Genomic DNA, 17,667 nt, shown 5'->3' on the forward strand with positions numbered 1-17,667 from the left:
TGCTTGACAACAGTTCGGAACAATGCACCCCCGTGTTTGGGTGTGTAACAGTTCGCCACTGAACTTATTAGTCCCCTACCGGTTGAAAACCAGTTTCTGGGACTTTAGGAATGCACTTTTCCGTCATTCCGTCTGTCCGTCCTTCTGTCCGTCCGCAATTTCGTGTCCGGTCCATAACTCTGTCATCCATGAAGGGATTTTAATATTACTTGGCACAAATGTTCCCCATGATGAGACGACGTGTCATGCGCAAAACCCGGACCCCTAGCTCAAAGGTCAAGGTCCCAATTGGAGGTCAAAGGTCAACAGGGCTTTTTTCCTGTCCGGTCTACAACTCTCCCATCTTGAAGGGATTTTAGTATAACTTGGCACAAATGTTCCCCATAATGAGATGACGTGTCATATGCAAATCCCAGACCCCTAACTCAAAGGTCAAGGTCACAATTGGAGGTCAAAGGTCAACAGGGCTTTTTTCCTGTCCGGTCCATAACTCTCCCATTCATGAAGAGATTTTAATTTCACTTGGCACAAATGTTCCCCATGAGGAGACGACGTGTCATGCGCAAAACCTGGACCCCTAGCTTAAAGGTCAAGGTCACAATTGGAGGTCAAATGTCAACAAGGCTTTTTTCCTGTCCGGTCCATAACTCTCCCATCCATGAAGGGATTTTAATATTACTTGGCACAAATGTACCTCATAATAAGACGATGTGTCATGCACAACTTTCAGACCCCTAGCTCAAAGGTCAAGATCACACTTAGCAGTCAAATGTTAACATAGCATGAACAGGGTCTGTTTCGTGTCCGGTCCGTAACTCTGACATTCATTAAGGGATTTTAATATCACTTAGCTCAAGTGTTCCCCATGATGAGACGACGTGTCATGCGCAAATCCCGGACCCCTAGCTCAAAGGTCAAGGTCAACAGAGTTTTTTTCCTGTCCCGTCCATAACTCTGCCATCCATGAAGGGATTTTGATATTACTTGGCACAAATGTTCCCCATGATGAGACAACATGTCATGCGCAAAGCCCAGACCCTCAGCTCAAAGGTCAAGGTCCCAATTGGAGGTCAAAGGTCAATAAGGTTTTTTCCCTGTCCGATCCAGAACTCTGTCATCCATTAAGGGATTACAATATTACTTGGCATAAATGTTCCCCATGATGCGACGACGTGTCATGCGCAACACCCAGTACCCTAGCTTAAAGGTCAAGGTCACACTTTGAGATAAAAGGTCAAGAGGATTTTTTTCCTGTCCGGTCTATAACTTTGCCATGCAAAGCAGGATTTAGATATCAATTGGCACACATATTCCCCTGGATGAGACAACATGTCATGCGCAAGAACCAGGTCCCTAGGTCTAAGGTCAAGGTCATATTTAGAGGTCAAAGGTCAAATTCAAGAATGACTTTGTACGGAATATTTCTTCTTCATGCATGGAGGGATTTTGATAAAACTTGGATCAAATGTTCACCACCATGAGGCACCCTTGTTTTTAGAATTACGTCCCTTTGTTATTACTATAAATAGATTTTATTGCAACTTTTTTATTACTGGCGGTAGAGAAAAATCGAGACCACTTCGGTACAGCATGCATGTTACATCCAATTTTTAGGTGTATTTTGACCTATCTCTACCTGATAAAGAGTTTCTTGTGGACTTATATTATATAGATTTTTTTTAAGATTAATTTCTACGGTGCCCCTAAAGTGACATGTTACACACTTTTTTTCCAATTAGGTAATGTGAGACTTTTTTTTATTTCGTTTAAACGAAATGATTTTGTTTAAACGAAATGATTTCGTTTAAACGAAATAACTTATTTCGTTTAAACGAAATAAAAAAAGTCTCACATTACCTAATTGGAAAAAATGTGTGTAACATGTCACTTTAGGGGCACCGTAAATTTCCCTTTGTTGTTACTATAAATAACTTACATGATAACATTTTTATAATCAGCCAAAACGATTCAATATGAAAACAACTGTGGGTTTTTATATATGCACATTTTAATCCAAGTGTGTTGTTATAACATATTGTATATGTAGTACAATATTGTTTATACATCATTGACAGATATCAGTTCATTATGTTATACTGCAGTTGAGAAAATTATGTGCCTTCCAGTAGGGGACTTTGTATTGCATGGCAATACTTCATTCACTTATTTGTATTAGGCTTGACAACAGCTCGCTTTCATTACACTTAATAGCACTTCAGTACGCTGACCTTGATCTTAAACAGTCAATCTGTCAGTGAAGCTTCAGCAATCAATGTGTTAGAGAAGCTTGAACAAACAATCTGGAAGAGAAGCTTGAAGAATCAATATGGTAGAAAAGCTTGAACAGTCAATCTGGTAGAGAAGCTTGATCAGTCAATCTGGTAGAGAGGCTTGAACAGTCATTCTGGTAGAGACGCTTGAACAATCACTCTGGTAGAGAAGCTTGAACAGTCTATCTGGTAGCGAAGCTTGAACAGTCATTCTGGTAGAAAAGTTTGATCAGTCAATCTGGTAGAGAGGCTTGAACAGTCATTGTGGTAGAGACGCTTGAACAATCACTCTGGTAGAGAAGCTTGAACAGTCTATCTGGTAGCGAAGCTTGAACAGTCATTCTGGTAGAAAAGCTTGAACGGTCAATCTGGTAGAGAAGCATGAACAGTCATTCTGGTAGAGGAGCTTGAACAGTCATTCTGGTAGAGAAGCTTGAACAGTCAATCTGGTAGAGAAGCTTAACAGACAATACGGTAGAGAATCTCGAACAGTCAGTCTGTTAGTGAAGCTTCAACAGTCAGTGTGTTAGAGAAGCTTGACCAATCAATCTGAAAGAGAAGCTTGAACAGTCAATGTGTGAGAGATCATGAACAGTCAATCTGGCAGAGGAGTTTGAACTGTCAATCTGTCAGTGAAGCTTGAACAGTCAATGTGTTAGAAACGCTCGAACAATCATACTGGCAGAGAAGCTTGAACAGTCAATCTAATAGAGAAGCTTGAACAGTCAATCTAGTAGAGAAGCATGAACAGTCAATCTGTTAGTGAAGCTTGAACAGTCAATATGGCAGAGAAGCTTGAAAAGTCATTCTGGTAGAGAAGCTTGGACAGTCAATCTGTTAGTGAAGCTTGAACAGTCAATCTGGTAGCGAAGCTTGAACAGTCAATCTGGTAGAGAAGCTTGAACAGTCAATCTGTTAGAGAAGCTTGGACAGTCAATCTGGTAGAGAAGCTTGAACAGTCAATCTGGTAGAGAAGCTTGAACAGTCAATCTGTTAGAGAAGCTTGGACATTCAGCCTGGTAGAGAAGCATGAACAGTCAGTCTGGTAGAGAAGCTTGAACAGTCAATCTGGTAGAGAAGCATGAACAGTCAATCTGGTAGAGAAGCTTGAACATTACGCCTGGTAGAGAAGCTTGAACAGTCAGCCTGGTAGAGAAGCATGAACAGTCAGTCTGGTAGAGAAGCTTGAACATTCAGCCTGGTAGAGAAGCAGTCAATCTGGTAGAGAAGCATGAACAATCAATCTGGTAAAGAAGCTTGAACAGTCAATCTGGTAAAGAAGCTTGAACAGTCAATCTGGTAGAGAAGCATGAACAGTCAATCTATTAGTTAAGTTTGAACAGTCAATCTGGTAGAGAAGCTTGAAAAGTCAATTTGGTAGAGAAGCTAGGACAGTTAATCTGCTAGAGAAGCAAACACGCGAAGAAATTACTAGTTTTGTGGTCAGTAAGAGAGACCTTTTTGATGGGACACTCGGCAAAGCTAGCACTGAGATCGGAACAGATCCAAATTATGGTTGGCACAACAGTGACTTAGAAGGACTAGGAATAAGACAAGTAGGAGGATAAGAGGAATAAAGAACAGAGAGCGATGTAAAGTCGCCACGGTTCGTACAGATGTTCTTTCAGGTAGATTGACGAAGTATAATCTGCAACATGACAATATGAACCAATTCAATTAAGTTTTCTATGACTTGCTGTGCACATCTGCAAAGCTAGTTTAGATGGAAGCTGCCTCATGACCCAAATTGAACGCAATGTGACAGGAAGGTTATTGCTATGCTAAAAAACAGACTGGCACAAGGCCTTAACCCATGGTACCATAATCAAATGCTGCATTAGATGGCAGATACCCTGAGGAAAGAATGAAAAGGGTAGGAGTCATACATCCGTCCCTTAAAATATTTTTGTCAAGAAACAGTAGCACAAAATAGATCACCGAGTAGCACAAACTGACTTCAAGAAGCCGAGAGTTGGGAAATGCGGGTGGACCTTAAGAAAAATTCATGTTTACCGATTTTGACCAAACATCTTTTGAAGAAACACACAGTCCCAGACATAGAGATAGATGATTTACTAACTGTCTCTTTGAAATAAGAACTGGTGAAATATATAAAAGAAAATAGCCACTTATCAGAACCTGGCAAAAGTGTCCATAAAGCAACTGGTATGCATCAACATGTGAATGGACCAACCCATGCCCGCGGTCATACATTAGATGTTACAATTACCAGGAACGACAGCAAAATAATATCAGGTGTCGAGGTCATCGATCCAGGTCTTTGTGACATTACTGGTAATATGTCACAAGACCACAATGCGATTGACTACAACGCCTGTGCCACAAAACTAGCTACGGTGCGGAAGCCAGTTTCTTTTCGGAGATTACGCTCTATTGACATAAGTTCTTTCAAATAAGACATCTCAGCGTCACTTTCACTACATACATTTCCAGAAGGCACAAACGTGGATCAGCTAGTGAATGCATATTCAAATGGATTATCCTTACTAATAGATAAACATGCTCCCTTCCCTTACGCACAAAAACTATTATTCTTCGACCTAGCTGTCCGTTGTTTACAGACGAGCTTCATTTCAGAGGCTAAACGCTTAAAAAGCAAGCTTGAGCGGAAATGGCGTAAATCTAAACTAACAACCGACCATCAACATTATAGAGACCAATGTGCTACCGTAAATAAACCCCTAATTCAGGCCCGGACCGGCTACTTCCCTGGAAAGGTAAAGTCGTGTGGCACTGACCGCAAAATTTGGTCAAGATAACCAAAATTCTACTAGGCGACAGTCATGATGCTGCCTGTCCCTCCAACTCATCCTCAAAGGAATTTGCGCAGAAGTTTAGTGACTTTTCATCGAGAAAATTGAAAACATTAGGAATGACATTATTTCGCACAGCCAAACTGATTGTTATTCAGCAGACTTGCATTGTTTAGAACACCAGGAAGTAGCAAACTGTCTTATTGATTTCATCGCCTTAATTCCAGAGTGCCTTAAGTCCATTTTTGGCAAAATTGAGATTTTAGCGCCATTAGGTATATCTCTAATGCATCTGTTGGATGGTGAATTTGTGGCCTTGTAGAACAAACATAAACAGGCCAAATCTTAGTTCAACAAGTCTGTAAGTAGTGTAAAGGCACTGACATTCAAATCTTTAAACGCCGTTTCCCAAAACTATCAAAAAGTTAGGTACGGCATTATGGAAATAACGATGTTGGCTCCTGCAACGACAGAAGAGGTTAAACAAATCATACAAAAATCTCCAAACAAAATCCTGAGAACTTGACCCTTTACCAACATGGCTTTTGAAGAAATATCTTGGGTGAGCTAGGTTATGTACCAAAATAGTTTAAAAGTGCTAGGATAATACCTCTGCTTAAGAAACCAGGACCTCAAAAACTACAGCCCTGTGTCTAATCTCCCTTTCATTTAAAAAGCCTTACAACAAGTAGTATATGCGCGTCTTGAGAGGCACTTGAGTGAAAATAAGCTACATGAGGGACTGCATACAGAAAGTCTCATTCTATTGAGTCGGCTTTGATAAAGGTACAGAATGACATCCTCGCATCTCCCGACTAAAATTCCGTAACAGTCCTCATGCTACTCGATCTGTTTGCAGCTTTCGACACGACTGACCACCAAACACTGTTAGACCGAGTCGAATATCATTCTGGAGTCACAGACAAAGCACTTGCATAGATGCCATCATATCTTAGTGACCGCTATCAAACTGTGTGCGTTGATGGTGAGTTGTCGACTTCTATGTTGATGATATACATGTACAGTGTGCCCAAGGGATCAGTACTTGGTCCAAAGATCTATATCATGTACACTAAACCCATGGGTGCCATATGCAGACGTCATGGACTTCTTCATCATTTTTACGCCGATGACTCTCAATTATACATGTCCTTTAAGCCGATAGAGGCTGTGGCTAGAAATGAGGCTTTTGCGCCGCATTGATGGCTGTAGCTAGAAGTGAGGCTTTGCGCCGCATTGAGAGCTGTCTGGCTGAACTTGTCTCGAGGATGCATTGCAACATGCTGAAGCTCAATGCTGATAAAACGGAGGTAATGTTATTCACATCAAATCAGAACTCCAAGTACATTGATGCCGTCTCGGTTACTCTGTGATAAACTCCACAAAATGTGTTAGAAACCTTGGTGCAGTATCTGACAACAGTATGGATATGGAACAACAAGTCAACTCTGTGCCGGGCTGGATATGCCCAATTACGCAGTATAGGTCACATCAGACGGTATCTTACCAGTGATGCCACAAAGACCCTTGTCAACAGCCAGGTTACTTCAAGGTTAGGCTACTGTAATGCCTTGTTAAGTGGTATTCCAAACAGCACATTCAATCATATAACACCGGTTCTGAAGGAGTCCAATATGTTGCCAGTTAAATACAGGGTGCATTACAAGGTTCTGACCCACACCTTTAAGGTTTTACACAATCAGTCCGCTGCCTATATAAGGGATATGATAGAAGTGTATGAACCGGTCAGAAACCTAAGATCCACTTTTTATGCCAAAAACGAAAACCATGATGTACGGCAATCACAGCTTTTCGTTCACTGTTCCAAAGCTTTGGAACTCCCTTCCCGTCAAGATCAGGGAAGCTCACACGCTAGGTTCTTTCAAAAGCCTGCTAAAACCCAACTTCTTTTTACAACATTTCGTTAAGTAACCAATACATTTTTCTCTGTTCATAAAACAGCGTAAAGCAGTATTTTATCCTAGAGTCTCTTAAATACTTTAGATATGTATGTATGTTTTGTCTTGTTTTATCTATATGTTTTACATTCATGAGTTTTGTTAATGTGGAATGCATTTTTTTGTTTGCAATTTATTCTGTAAAGCACTTTTGAACGTGTACATGTTCATGAAAAGGGTTCTATATAAATGTGGTATAATAATAATTAATGATGATGATAATGGAAAGTTTAAGCTTTTCCTTTAACCATAGACTACAGATGGCTTTTTGAAAATGTTTTTGTGTTTGAGGCATTGGGCACGTTGATAAGATCTTCAGGCCTGATCTTATTGAAACCCTTGAGAGGGATATGTTTATGCCGAAATGAGCCTCATGCCAGCCATCATTGACAAGCAGTGCCTGTCCAGGCAACTAAAATCTTCAAAGAGTTTTGCGAAACAGTTTTGATTATTTGACTACCATAAAGCTCAACAAGCTCGATCGTTTGAGTTTTACTTGACCGTATCTGTCTGAAGCCCTATTGAAGACTACATGTATACAGATGTTTGAAACGAGCCATGCAATAAATTAACGAAAACGATTTTAACAGAATTTGAATACTGGGAGAATACTGCAAATCGGCGCAAGACAAGTTTTCAACATGTTTTGACTTATTGTATTGGGGTGGGTTAAGTTTTCCATTCAAGCTGATGTGTATGTTGTCATTATTACATACTCATTTAATACTCCGTTAAGTTTAAATGGAACCTGAAACGTCAATATTTTTCCATATTGACGTTCAAATTTCATATCGGGTGCGTGACGTTATTTGTGACGTCAGTTTCATGTATGCCATCGCGTTTAAAAATTTTAAACGACGATATTTTCAATTTTACACAGGCTTAATAACAAATTTGAAATTTATATATTAATATTAAGTGTAGATGCGTATATTAGATCTCCTAAAGTCGCGCAATATTTCCGCTGCGGAACTCGTGCATATTTCTCGATACAAATCTAATAACCTATAATTACGACATTGATGGTGATAAGTGCGTTTGCCGAGAGATATTTACTTGTTTCAAACCCTTTACTAAAACAAACGTAAAAGAGAGGAGTAAGGACTTAGCTATTTATATTCAGAGCTGAAAAAGAATATTGTACATTAAATCTATTTTTCTGTGTAAACTTTTACGTTTAGATAGTTTTAACTTTAATTTTGTATATTTGTAGTTCAGTCAAATATTAGTATCTTGTTTCTACGTGTAGTGTAAACGATTCCAGTCAGACTAATATTTAGTATATAGATGTTTCATTTGGTAATGTAATTTTAGCAGAAGCAGTTGGTAGTAGACAACTAGATAGGTATATAACCCAAAGGCATAAATAGGATAGACATGAAAACATACTGCATATCATCCAGGAAATTTCCAACTTGCTTTCTACGTAATTGTCTTGTTTATAGGATGTTCAAGAAATAGGGATTTGCTATATAGTTAAATTGTAGTTAAGAGATATTCAAAGTTAATGTTACACTTTTCTTACGTTACTTCGTCTAGTTGTGCAACTGGTAAAGGTCTGACAGCTGTTCGTCGGTAGCCTGCTCCTACTTCCGTGTTAAGTGCCCCCAGTCGATGTCGAACGTGGAATTCATACGTCTTCAAACATCCATTTTGTAGTTAAGACTTACAGCTGTAGATAGATTTGACGACAGGATATGTATATTGTCATTAATGGTTTTGATATACACGCGTATTGGTTTGTTAAAGTTTTCTACATATTTCATACCTAAGAAAAACGATCATCACTTTGAACAATAGCATTGTAATAATTTGTGCGAACTCATCGAAGTAAAGTCAAGGCCGGGAATGCATCTAGATTATATCTAACTGTGCCATAACGATAATCTGAGCCTGTGTTTTTCTATATCATGCACCAACAACATCCACAGGTGGCAGCAAGCGAGTATAGATGCACTCACTACCTTATACATTTTAACAATAAAACTCTATTAAGAAATAACAAGCATATGACGCAACCAAGCTAAATAATGACAGTCTCGGTTTGAGCAAGTATTTTAATAAGAGGTAATGAAATGTGCTACACGCCTCACACCCACTAGCAACGCCGTAAGTGGAATTCTATTAAAGAAACATTGAATTGACTCCATGTACTGAATGACAAGGAAATGTAACAACACTGAATTTGTTCAAAGCTATTATTGGAATATACAATTTTTTCGTCTCAGGCAGCTGGGCAAACAAGAAATTACAGGCTCTAGGTCAGATAGGTACTTCTGGCAATGATATTTGTTTATTTGTGTGCTTGGTGTGTTCGGTTGTTTTATAATTGGGTTTTAAGCTGTCTCCTTTGGTTTTGTCTGACGTATATGGATCGTTTGGTTTTCTTTTTACAACACTTACAACAATTTCTGTGTGTTTACGTACAGTGCCTTTACTTACAACTGCGTTTATTTAGTATTCATGTGGCGAGAATTATTTTTAAATGTGGTGATAAAGAGTCTTATTTGTAGGTATGTGTTACTTTGTCTTTGAACTTGTGACACATGTTTATACACACTGCTATAGGGGCTATGTTTTCTTGATGTGTGATATTTTCCCTGTTTTACAGCTGTCATAGATAACAATTTTAAGCATGAAAAATAAACAATTTTTATTTATTTTAACAACATATCACAAAATTAATAATACTGGGATTCCTTGTATTTCACGGAAGTCAGTATCAGTGTACAAAAGTGCATTACCTCGTCAAATTATGATGGAATAAACTGAACTTGCTAAAGGCTGAACAACAAAAAGCACTAATCACAGGTGATCTCAATGAAGATTAGCATCAAATGTCGGGGTTGTGTTGAAGATGCAACGGAAGACAAAACAGGCTTATGTTATGAGCTCTCGGATACTGGTAGACAGGAAACTACATTTTACTACTACCCCAGGAGCTTCAGTGAAATGATTCATTTTGCACAACGGATGAGGAAATCTTCACTTACTTTTGGTAGAGAAAATGAGATGTAACAAAAGTACATTTTTGCAACTGAAAACAAAATCTCATTTGGTATCACAAATACGACTGTATGATTGATACAGTATGTACAACTGAATCACACTTTGCACAGCCATTTATATACAAAGCTACCTAAACTGTAGGGTATACCACTCCACTTTCGGAGTGACGTCACCTGGCTATATGTGTCTGCTTTACAAAATTCGGTCTTATTTGCAGTAGTATTTCGACACTTTTTTCTTGCACATTTTACAATCCACAGAACAGCACCATTTGAACTCGCAGTCACATTTGTATATATCTTCATACACAACTCTTGCGACTTTATGTCCACAATTCTTACATAGTCGTCTGCAACTATTTCTCAAGAACTTCTTCATCGATGTCTTATTAGCACTTTTTTCTAGCTTTAAACATTCCCTACCCAGAGTTCCAAGATATCCGATTGAGTTATCAGTTTCGCAGTAGTTTGGTGAGTCTTCAAAATGCACTAAATCGTGTTTTGAGATTCGTGTAACCTTTGGATGGCTAACTTTATTACTGTTATGCGTAAAGCCTTGCATGTGTCTTATGTCTTTGGAACGCTTGTATTTCTTTCTTAGAAGCGCTCCAACTACCCGGAACTCTGAAAGCGTCTTCCAGCATGTCCTCATTGTGCAACTTCCGGTTGGACCGTGGCACTTGCACAGTGTTTTCATTGTGCGCTTGATAGCCTGAAACAGTTGACAAAATGTAATAAATCAATCGCCCATCAAACATGTATGCATATCTGTATGTGAGTACTGTGTAGAAGAAGAAGAATTTTATTATGCAGTAAACCTTACAAGATACTTGAGAATAGCATCATATATAATTTATAGTGTAAATAAGATATACCAAGATGACATAAATAACAATCTGTATATTACTTTTACTGTTCTAAGTAAATCGTTAGCTTGTACCGAGTCAAGTAGTGATTGAATAGTTGTATATTCAACTAGTTATACTAGTAGTACAAATAAATAGTCTATAGCAGGAATATTCTTACCCTGTGTCCAGCTCTTTCATTGTGACTTTTGATTACTTGTTCAATATTTGTTGCGGCTGTTTCAGTCATAAGAAATAGTTTGGCAACTTTTTCACCAAATTTCACATTGTGACTGCAGCCTCCCCATTTCCAGTTTAGTGTGCCTGGATAAAACGGAATTGAGCCGCGCCATGAGAAAACCAACATAGTGGGTATGCGACCAGCATGGATCCAGACCAGCCTGCGCATCCGCGCAGTCTGGTCAGGCTCCATGCTGTTCGCTTTTAAAGCCTATTGGAATTGGAAAAACTGTTAGCGAACAGCATGGATCCTGACCAGACGGCGCGGATGCGCAGGCTGGTCTGGATCCATGCTGGTCGCACACCCACTATGTTGGTTTTCTCATGACACGGCTCAATTATTTATTACCAAATATGTTTAAGGTTTATATTGATAAATGCATATGAACAATCAAACATAAAGTAACACATTACAAATACAAATGGATTAAACCATTAGATATAAACGTCGCTTCCAGATTACGACACGTTCACGTATACACAAAATGGAAAGACCTTTTATTACGGCAGAAAATGTGTTGTTCAAAGTCACCATTAATTTCTTTTCAAATTTATTCGTCTTTTGTTACGGCTCAATTAAAAAGCCGAGTCTGCTATTATTATTCTTGGTTGCATTCTTTGCTTCCAAAGGGTCCTTTTACAGATCTGGAAAGGCTTATTTATGTTTTTTGGCAAATTACTGAACTATGAGTTCATGAAAAAAAAAACAAATACCGGTAGAGAGATAGTCTTTTCCGCCTGATCCACAACCACATAAAGTGTTATCTTTGCGATTACATGTCTTTGTAACAGAATACACGATGCCGGCTGCCGATACCGCTTGCAGGAACGACACTTCTCGAGTTCCTGAAAATGTAAACTGGATATACCAGTTTCTGGTACCACCTGGATAGGGCGACACTTCACCATTTACTTTTGGATCCGTTCTTTCTGGTTTTAATACATGTATCTTACCTTTTAATTGTTTTAGATTTTTCAGTTTATTAAATAGTGTTTACTTATTATTTTACTTCAATTCTATACAATACAAATTTAGAGTTACATACCATATATATTTGAACATACGGGACTGATTTAGATAAACATGCAGTTTAAGATGATATACATGTAACATGACCCTATTGCATGATGCATGTTCCAGTCGTAACAATATTTCATCAGATACAAAAAAAATCTATCATAAAAGTCTGCCGTTATTATACCTTTACTGTTTGCCGATTTTGAGATGATGGTACTGGCGGAAACAGGACAGTTCCAGAGGTCCCAGAAGAACTGATGTTTACACTCCTCTACTGCAAGTTCAAGCCCTGTAGATATACCATCAACAACGCGAAAATAACCCTGAAATACCAGCAGGTAAACCAACTAATAAAACCATATAATGAATAAAATATTTAATCAATTAAAATACATTCTTTAGTTTAAAAAATACCCCAATATGATACAGGAGTGTCTATACCACAAGATTAAATGCATTTGCAAACACAACGCGCATGCTATAAATAGGAATGGTTTTGGTGTGACCATCAGACAGAATACACATTTTTACACTGCGCTAACACTTCTCTTCCATTTGAAGCCTTGATTATTCTTGGAATTCATATTTTATAATAAAAAGTCGAGGGATATTCATTTTTTTCTTATAAACGATGTTTATTTCTTAATACACCATGCCTCACTGTAAATTATCAGCAGTAAGAAATAACAGTTTTCTCTCTGAATAAATGTGTTTAAAAATTTGAATGATTACCAATAGATCTTGAAGTAGACTATATCTGAATCTATGTATAATTATAAGTCTTAGAAGAGATATCTGGTTTCACTTTTCCAAGTACGGCAGAATATTTCGGATTGAATTTAGCTTTTCAGCATGAAAAATGGTGTATGAAAGATGAATCATTATAAAACTGAGATACGCCGGTTTTATCAGAAAGCAATATCAGATGCAATATAAATTTTCAGGTACCATCTATGTTTGACAGTATATCTGCCACTGAGCAGAAAACAATATACGGTACTATCTATACAAATGGTTGAAATCAGTTTCTATTTTATACCCTGATGACGTGGTCATGTGACGGTTGGATAATCGTTGTCGTAGACAAGATACCCCTTGGTGATAAATGCATGACTACCAAGAAATCTGCTAATGCATTAGAATATTATACCTGGGGTAATAGGATATGGTGATATGTATATTCATTTTGTCTTTGAGATTGGTTTTGCACAATAAAATGCAAAGACAGGTCCGAGTTGACGGCAAAAACTTAGTGTTAATGGACATTTACCCGTAGTTTCCCACACGGTTATTGAATGGATATTTTTAACAAATATTTCGTACTATTAAAACGGATAGGTGTACTTCAAAGGGAATTTCTGTGATCTCGACTACAGATAAATGTAATCTTAAATCCAATTGTCAAAATGACTTGAAACTGTGCAGCGTAAAATCAAATGTGATTATGAACTGTTGTATCAATAAAGATCGCATTCTGTGCTGACACGTATTAATAGGATTACCCATTGATCAAAGTCAACAAAATATTTCAGTCTTAAACTTGTAAAATAATCAGTTTTCATTCATGTTTTAGTCCTCATATTGACCATTCTAAAAGTATACGTTTCATAAAAATGGCTATTTTATAGATGATACCATACAAGTATAAAATCTTCCTTACACACATAAAATGTAAGCATATATTTTAAGAATTACATTCATTTTTACTAGTTTAGTGAAACAATACTGGTTCCTGCGAGAGACATTCCCCGAGTTTTACCACAATCTATTCCACAATGATCAGCACATTCCTTGCTTTTTTAAGCGAAAAGGGCACTTGTAAGAGATATATGTATGCTATTGTAATGTAATTTTATATACCTTGTTTAAACCGTCTTTATCCGAATCTGTCCTTGTAGGTTTACGATGTGTGTTTCTTTGGTATGGAGGCATCAGCATTTTGTCAAATGATGATCTGAAATAAGTATGATAAACATAACATAAAAAATGTTGAATTTCAATAGTAATGAAATAAAAAAATGAAAAAGACAGTGTATATATAAGGCAGCCTTTGGGGTTCTTGCACAACGAGCACGGAAAGAACAGTTCAGCACTAAATTTCTGGGGTTGTTTCAGGTTTGATTTTGTGGAATGAAATACAGAAAATGTATATATAATTTTTGAAGTTTTATATAAAATACATGGACAATTTTGATATGCATTATATACAGTTTTGATGATTTAAATGCTACTCTGAAATAAAAACTATCGTATCAATTTAGTATTTTGGCATGTTCGTCGTTTTGTCAATGATTGTCGTAATTGTCCAATTATGATTTAACAAAATATTTAAGTGTGTCGGGTGACTACCGTGCATATCTCACGATCTGACTTTGGCAAAAAAATTGAATTTAGATAATCAGCTGCGGATCCCTGCGATCAGATCAAATGTCTATCACCGCGCGGCGTATACAGTACAGATCCGATCTGCACCAGACCAAAATATCACATACTTTGGTCATCCAATTGTCTACTACATTTGTTGAAATATTAATTAGCTAATGTCGTTTGTCATGCGTTATGTTTACCGAATCATTATTTCAGTTGGAAAAATTTTCATAATGGATTTGATCAGTATCTGTTGTACAAATTCTTTGAATAAATGAACTGCAATAAGCTATTGTCACAAAAACACAAGACGTAAGCAAAGTGTATCGAAATGTTGTTTTTGAATGATTAGGTTTCGATCCCGTGAACTCTCCTTCCTAAATAAACAAGAGAACGTGGTTCAATCAGCCAACTATCTGCCATACACACAATGATGGTGCCGTGTAAGACAACATTTTAGAGACCAAAGCGTCGGACAAAGCGGAGTCACATATTTATCGACACGAACATACAACCTCGATACAACAGAGAGTAAATTTCTATATAAAATGTTGTTGTTTGTTGTTTTCATTTTTTTTCTCCTTTTTTTCTTTTTCTTTATTTACAATCTAAAGGTTCATTTGTCCAGGTGAAGAGACTCCTTTACACCTGAAAGACTACATTTTATTTCAAGCTGCGTCAGTATGTTGTCTCCACTAGTGTATCCAGTCTTACAATTTTCTTTGTTTAAATGAAGCTGAATGATATATTCGTTTTGAAAAATGATTACATCTTTGTATAGATTATGATAATGTACTTATTATTGCAACTATGATCACCGTAAAAAGACAAGACAGGGCCAGTTGATTAATCTTTTTGTTGTACTTTCTGATCCGTCAATTAAACTGTTCTATGCAAATTATCATGTTAAGCTTACTTAACCTTTAGCTTGCTAAATTTCTAAACTGGGCTGATCCACCATCCAGCATCAATTTAGGGCAATACCAAGGGGTATTCACTGTAAATCTACTGACTGAACCGCGAACAGTGCAGACCATGATCAGCCTTGGTCTGAGCTGGTCGTAAAGGCAGAATCACTTGCAGGTTAAGGAATAGATTTTCGATAAATCGCAAAAAAAGTAAATTTTAAATTTTTACCGATGGCAGGAGTTTATAAAAATGTTTTGAGAGCATATAACGCCAAATAGCAAAGTAACAGCAAACTCGGATTGACGGAGGTAATGAAAAGTGCAACCCTACAAATGAACTTTTCATGATAAGTGGACAAATAGCCCAAGAAAAACTGATATTCTGTCTGACTGAAATTGTACATTGTTCATAGTTCAAGCGAATTATTTATTTTAGTCACGGACATTTTTCCACAAGACATGTGAGAAAACGGTAAAAAAAAAACTGTCAAATTTAAGTTTTTCTCTCTGTTATCCAATAAATATGCTTATTGATAAAACTTAGCGCATGACGAGATAAGTTAATAATTATTTACAGATTATTAGAGATTTCAATATAGCAACATACCTTTCACCACAATTTCTTACATATCTAAAATGTGGGTTCAAATCCCGCTGGAAGTCGAAACAGAAACACGTTCCTGATAGAGGAAAGTAGCATAGATAATACTGCCAAATCAAATTAGTATAATCAAAATGAGGAAATGTATATTTAGTTTTATTAGGTTTATATGAAAAATATTTTACCTCCCTTCACATAATCCCACACGATGAAAGTGAATAATAAATAAGATGATTATGTTAGTCCACGTAAAAATATTATACATTGTTTTAAACTGCCAAAGTCCTATATTTAACTATTTAAAGAATTCCCGAGCTAATTCCTTTAAGTCATTTTGCGGTACTGAACATTTAAACAAATTTGAGCGCAGTATATTGGGTACTATATACTAATCACTATTGTTAACACGGTGACATCAGATCTATATTGTAGCGTTTAAACAAAGATATTTTATTTTAATTAGCTAACGATCGCGGTAATTGGCTGTTATTGCCTTTACTTTGTTAAATATTATCACTTTTGTCTATTTTTGTAAAAGTTTCACTTCATATAACTAATTGAAAATCAACGAGATTCGGCGATAAACACATTGTAATTGCAAATATGTGTTAAAAGAATAGAAAGTAATATCAGTAAAGTTCAAGATAAGTTAAGAACGTGTTTAGAACAGGAAATTTATCAGAAGCACGTGCATATGAAGTATTTCAGAACCAGCATGCCAACAATGCCTGATACCAAAAATCATACATGTTTCATTTTTTAATGAACTTTTAAAGCTACGAGAGGTGTTTAACTAACATCGAAACAAAATATAACAAAATTCTGCTGTGAGAGAATCACGCTAAACGATCTTCATTTTCTCTAGCAAAAAGAAACTACTCCTTTAGATTCCACCTATAAGGCTTACCAGAAGTAACAAAATTATTCCAGCACCAATTATATAATTGTTCATTCGTTTCTTGATTTGTGCAGTATTGCATTGAACTGATGATCTTACATTTTCTATAGTTTTGCACCCAAACTTTAAAAACATCATTTTTAAAAGTTCTGAGACAAAATCACAACGTTGCTGAAATCGGTATAACGTCAACTTCTGAGACTCGAGATATATCAATAGATTCGATAACTGAAATGGTTGCCTCTGTAGGACGTGTTCGGAACATCTCATGCTTTTGAGCGGCACTGTAAATGTTGTATCCGATGCCATTTATCACTTTTTTTTACAGTTTAAACAAATTTTATTCAAATAAAATCTTGAATTTATGTGAATAGATAAGTAGAGAACGAAACCACAAATTAAGAATAAAGCTGCCAGGCATCGGCTAAGAATATCTAAATTCTATCTTGGAAAGTTATCAAAAGCTCAAACTTTAACCAGATCTATCGAACATGTATTAGAAATGTATCATCATTGTTTGTACCTGAAATATCTGGTGTAGAAAATAATCTATGACAAGTTATCAAGAGCGGGTTCAGCAAACGTCTGCTCTCTAAGAAAACTGGATCGCAACTTAACTGAAACGCGTTCAACCAGATATCGGACATGTGTACATGACCCGGAAGATGGAAATGATAACAAGTTCGACAACTCACGCAGTCTGACGTAAAATAAACAATCATAAATGATGGCAACTACGAGAAACTATACAAAATGTCGGGGAAAAATTAAATCTACCTA

General features: G+C 36.9%; 1 protein-coding gene across 1 annotated transcript; it reads right to left on the reverse strand.

Moving 5' to 3' along the window:
* Positions 1 to 9,640: 9,640 nt before the first annotated feature.
* LOC123564290 (protein Wnt-8b-like) lies at positions 9,641 to 16,364 on the reverse strand. The gene is made up of 6 exons (XM_053536927.1): positions 16,175 to 16,364; positions 13,974 to 14,067; positions 12,298 to 12,436; positions 11,810 to 11,941; positions 11,037 to 11,179; positions 9,641 to 10,722 (listed from the first exon to the last, which is right to left on the reverse strand). The coding sequence occupies exons 1-6, from the start codon at positions 16,252 to 16,254 to the stop codon at positions 10,219 to 10,221; spliced, it is 1,092 nt and encodes a 363-aa protein (XP_053392902.1). The 5' UTR covers positions 16,255 to 16,364; the 3' UTR covers positions 9,641 to 10,218.
* Positions 16,365 to 17,667: the final 1,303 nt, after the last annotated feature.

Source organism: Mercenaria mercenaria, chromosome 2 (genome assembly GCF_021730395.1).
Source record: "Mercenaria mercenaria strain notata chromosome 2, MADL_Memer_1, whole genome shotgun sequence".
NCBI lineage: Eukaryota > Metazoa > Mollusca > Bivalvia > Venerida > Veneridae > Mercenaria > Mercenaria mercenaria.

What these genes read in the sequence shown, in the direction of transcription:
- LOC123564290 (XM_053536927.1), bottom strand. Translation starts at nt 16,254, where the DNA reads ATGTATAATATTTTTACGTGGACTAACATAATCATCTTATTTATTATT. An exon ending in AAAATCGGCAAACAGTAAAG is followed by an intron (nt 11,942 to 12,297) that starts GTATAATAACGG and finishes TTACATTTTCAG; the next exon opens with GAACTCGAGAAGTGTCGTTC. An exon ending in ATGAAAGAGCTGGACACAGG is followed by an intron (nt 10,723 to 11,036) that starts GTAAGAATATTC and finishes CAACTGTTTCAG; the next exon opens with GCTATCAAGCGCACAATGAA.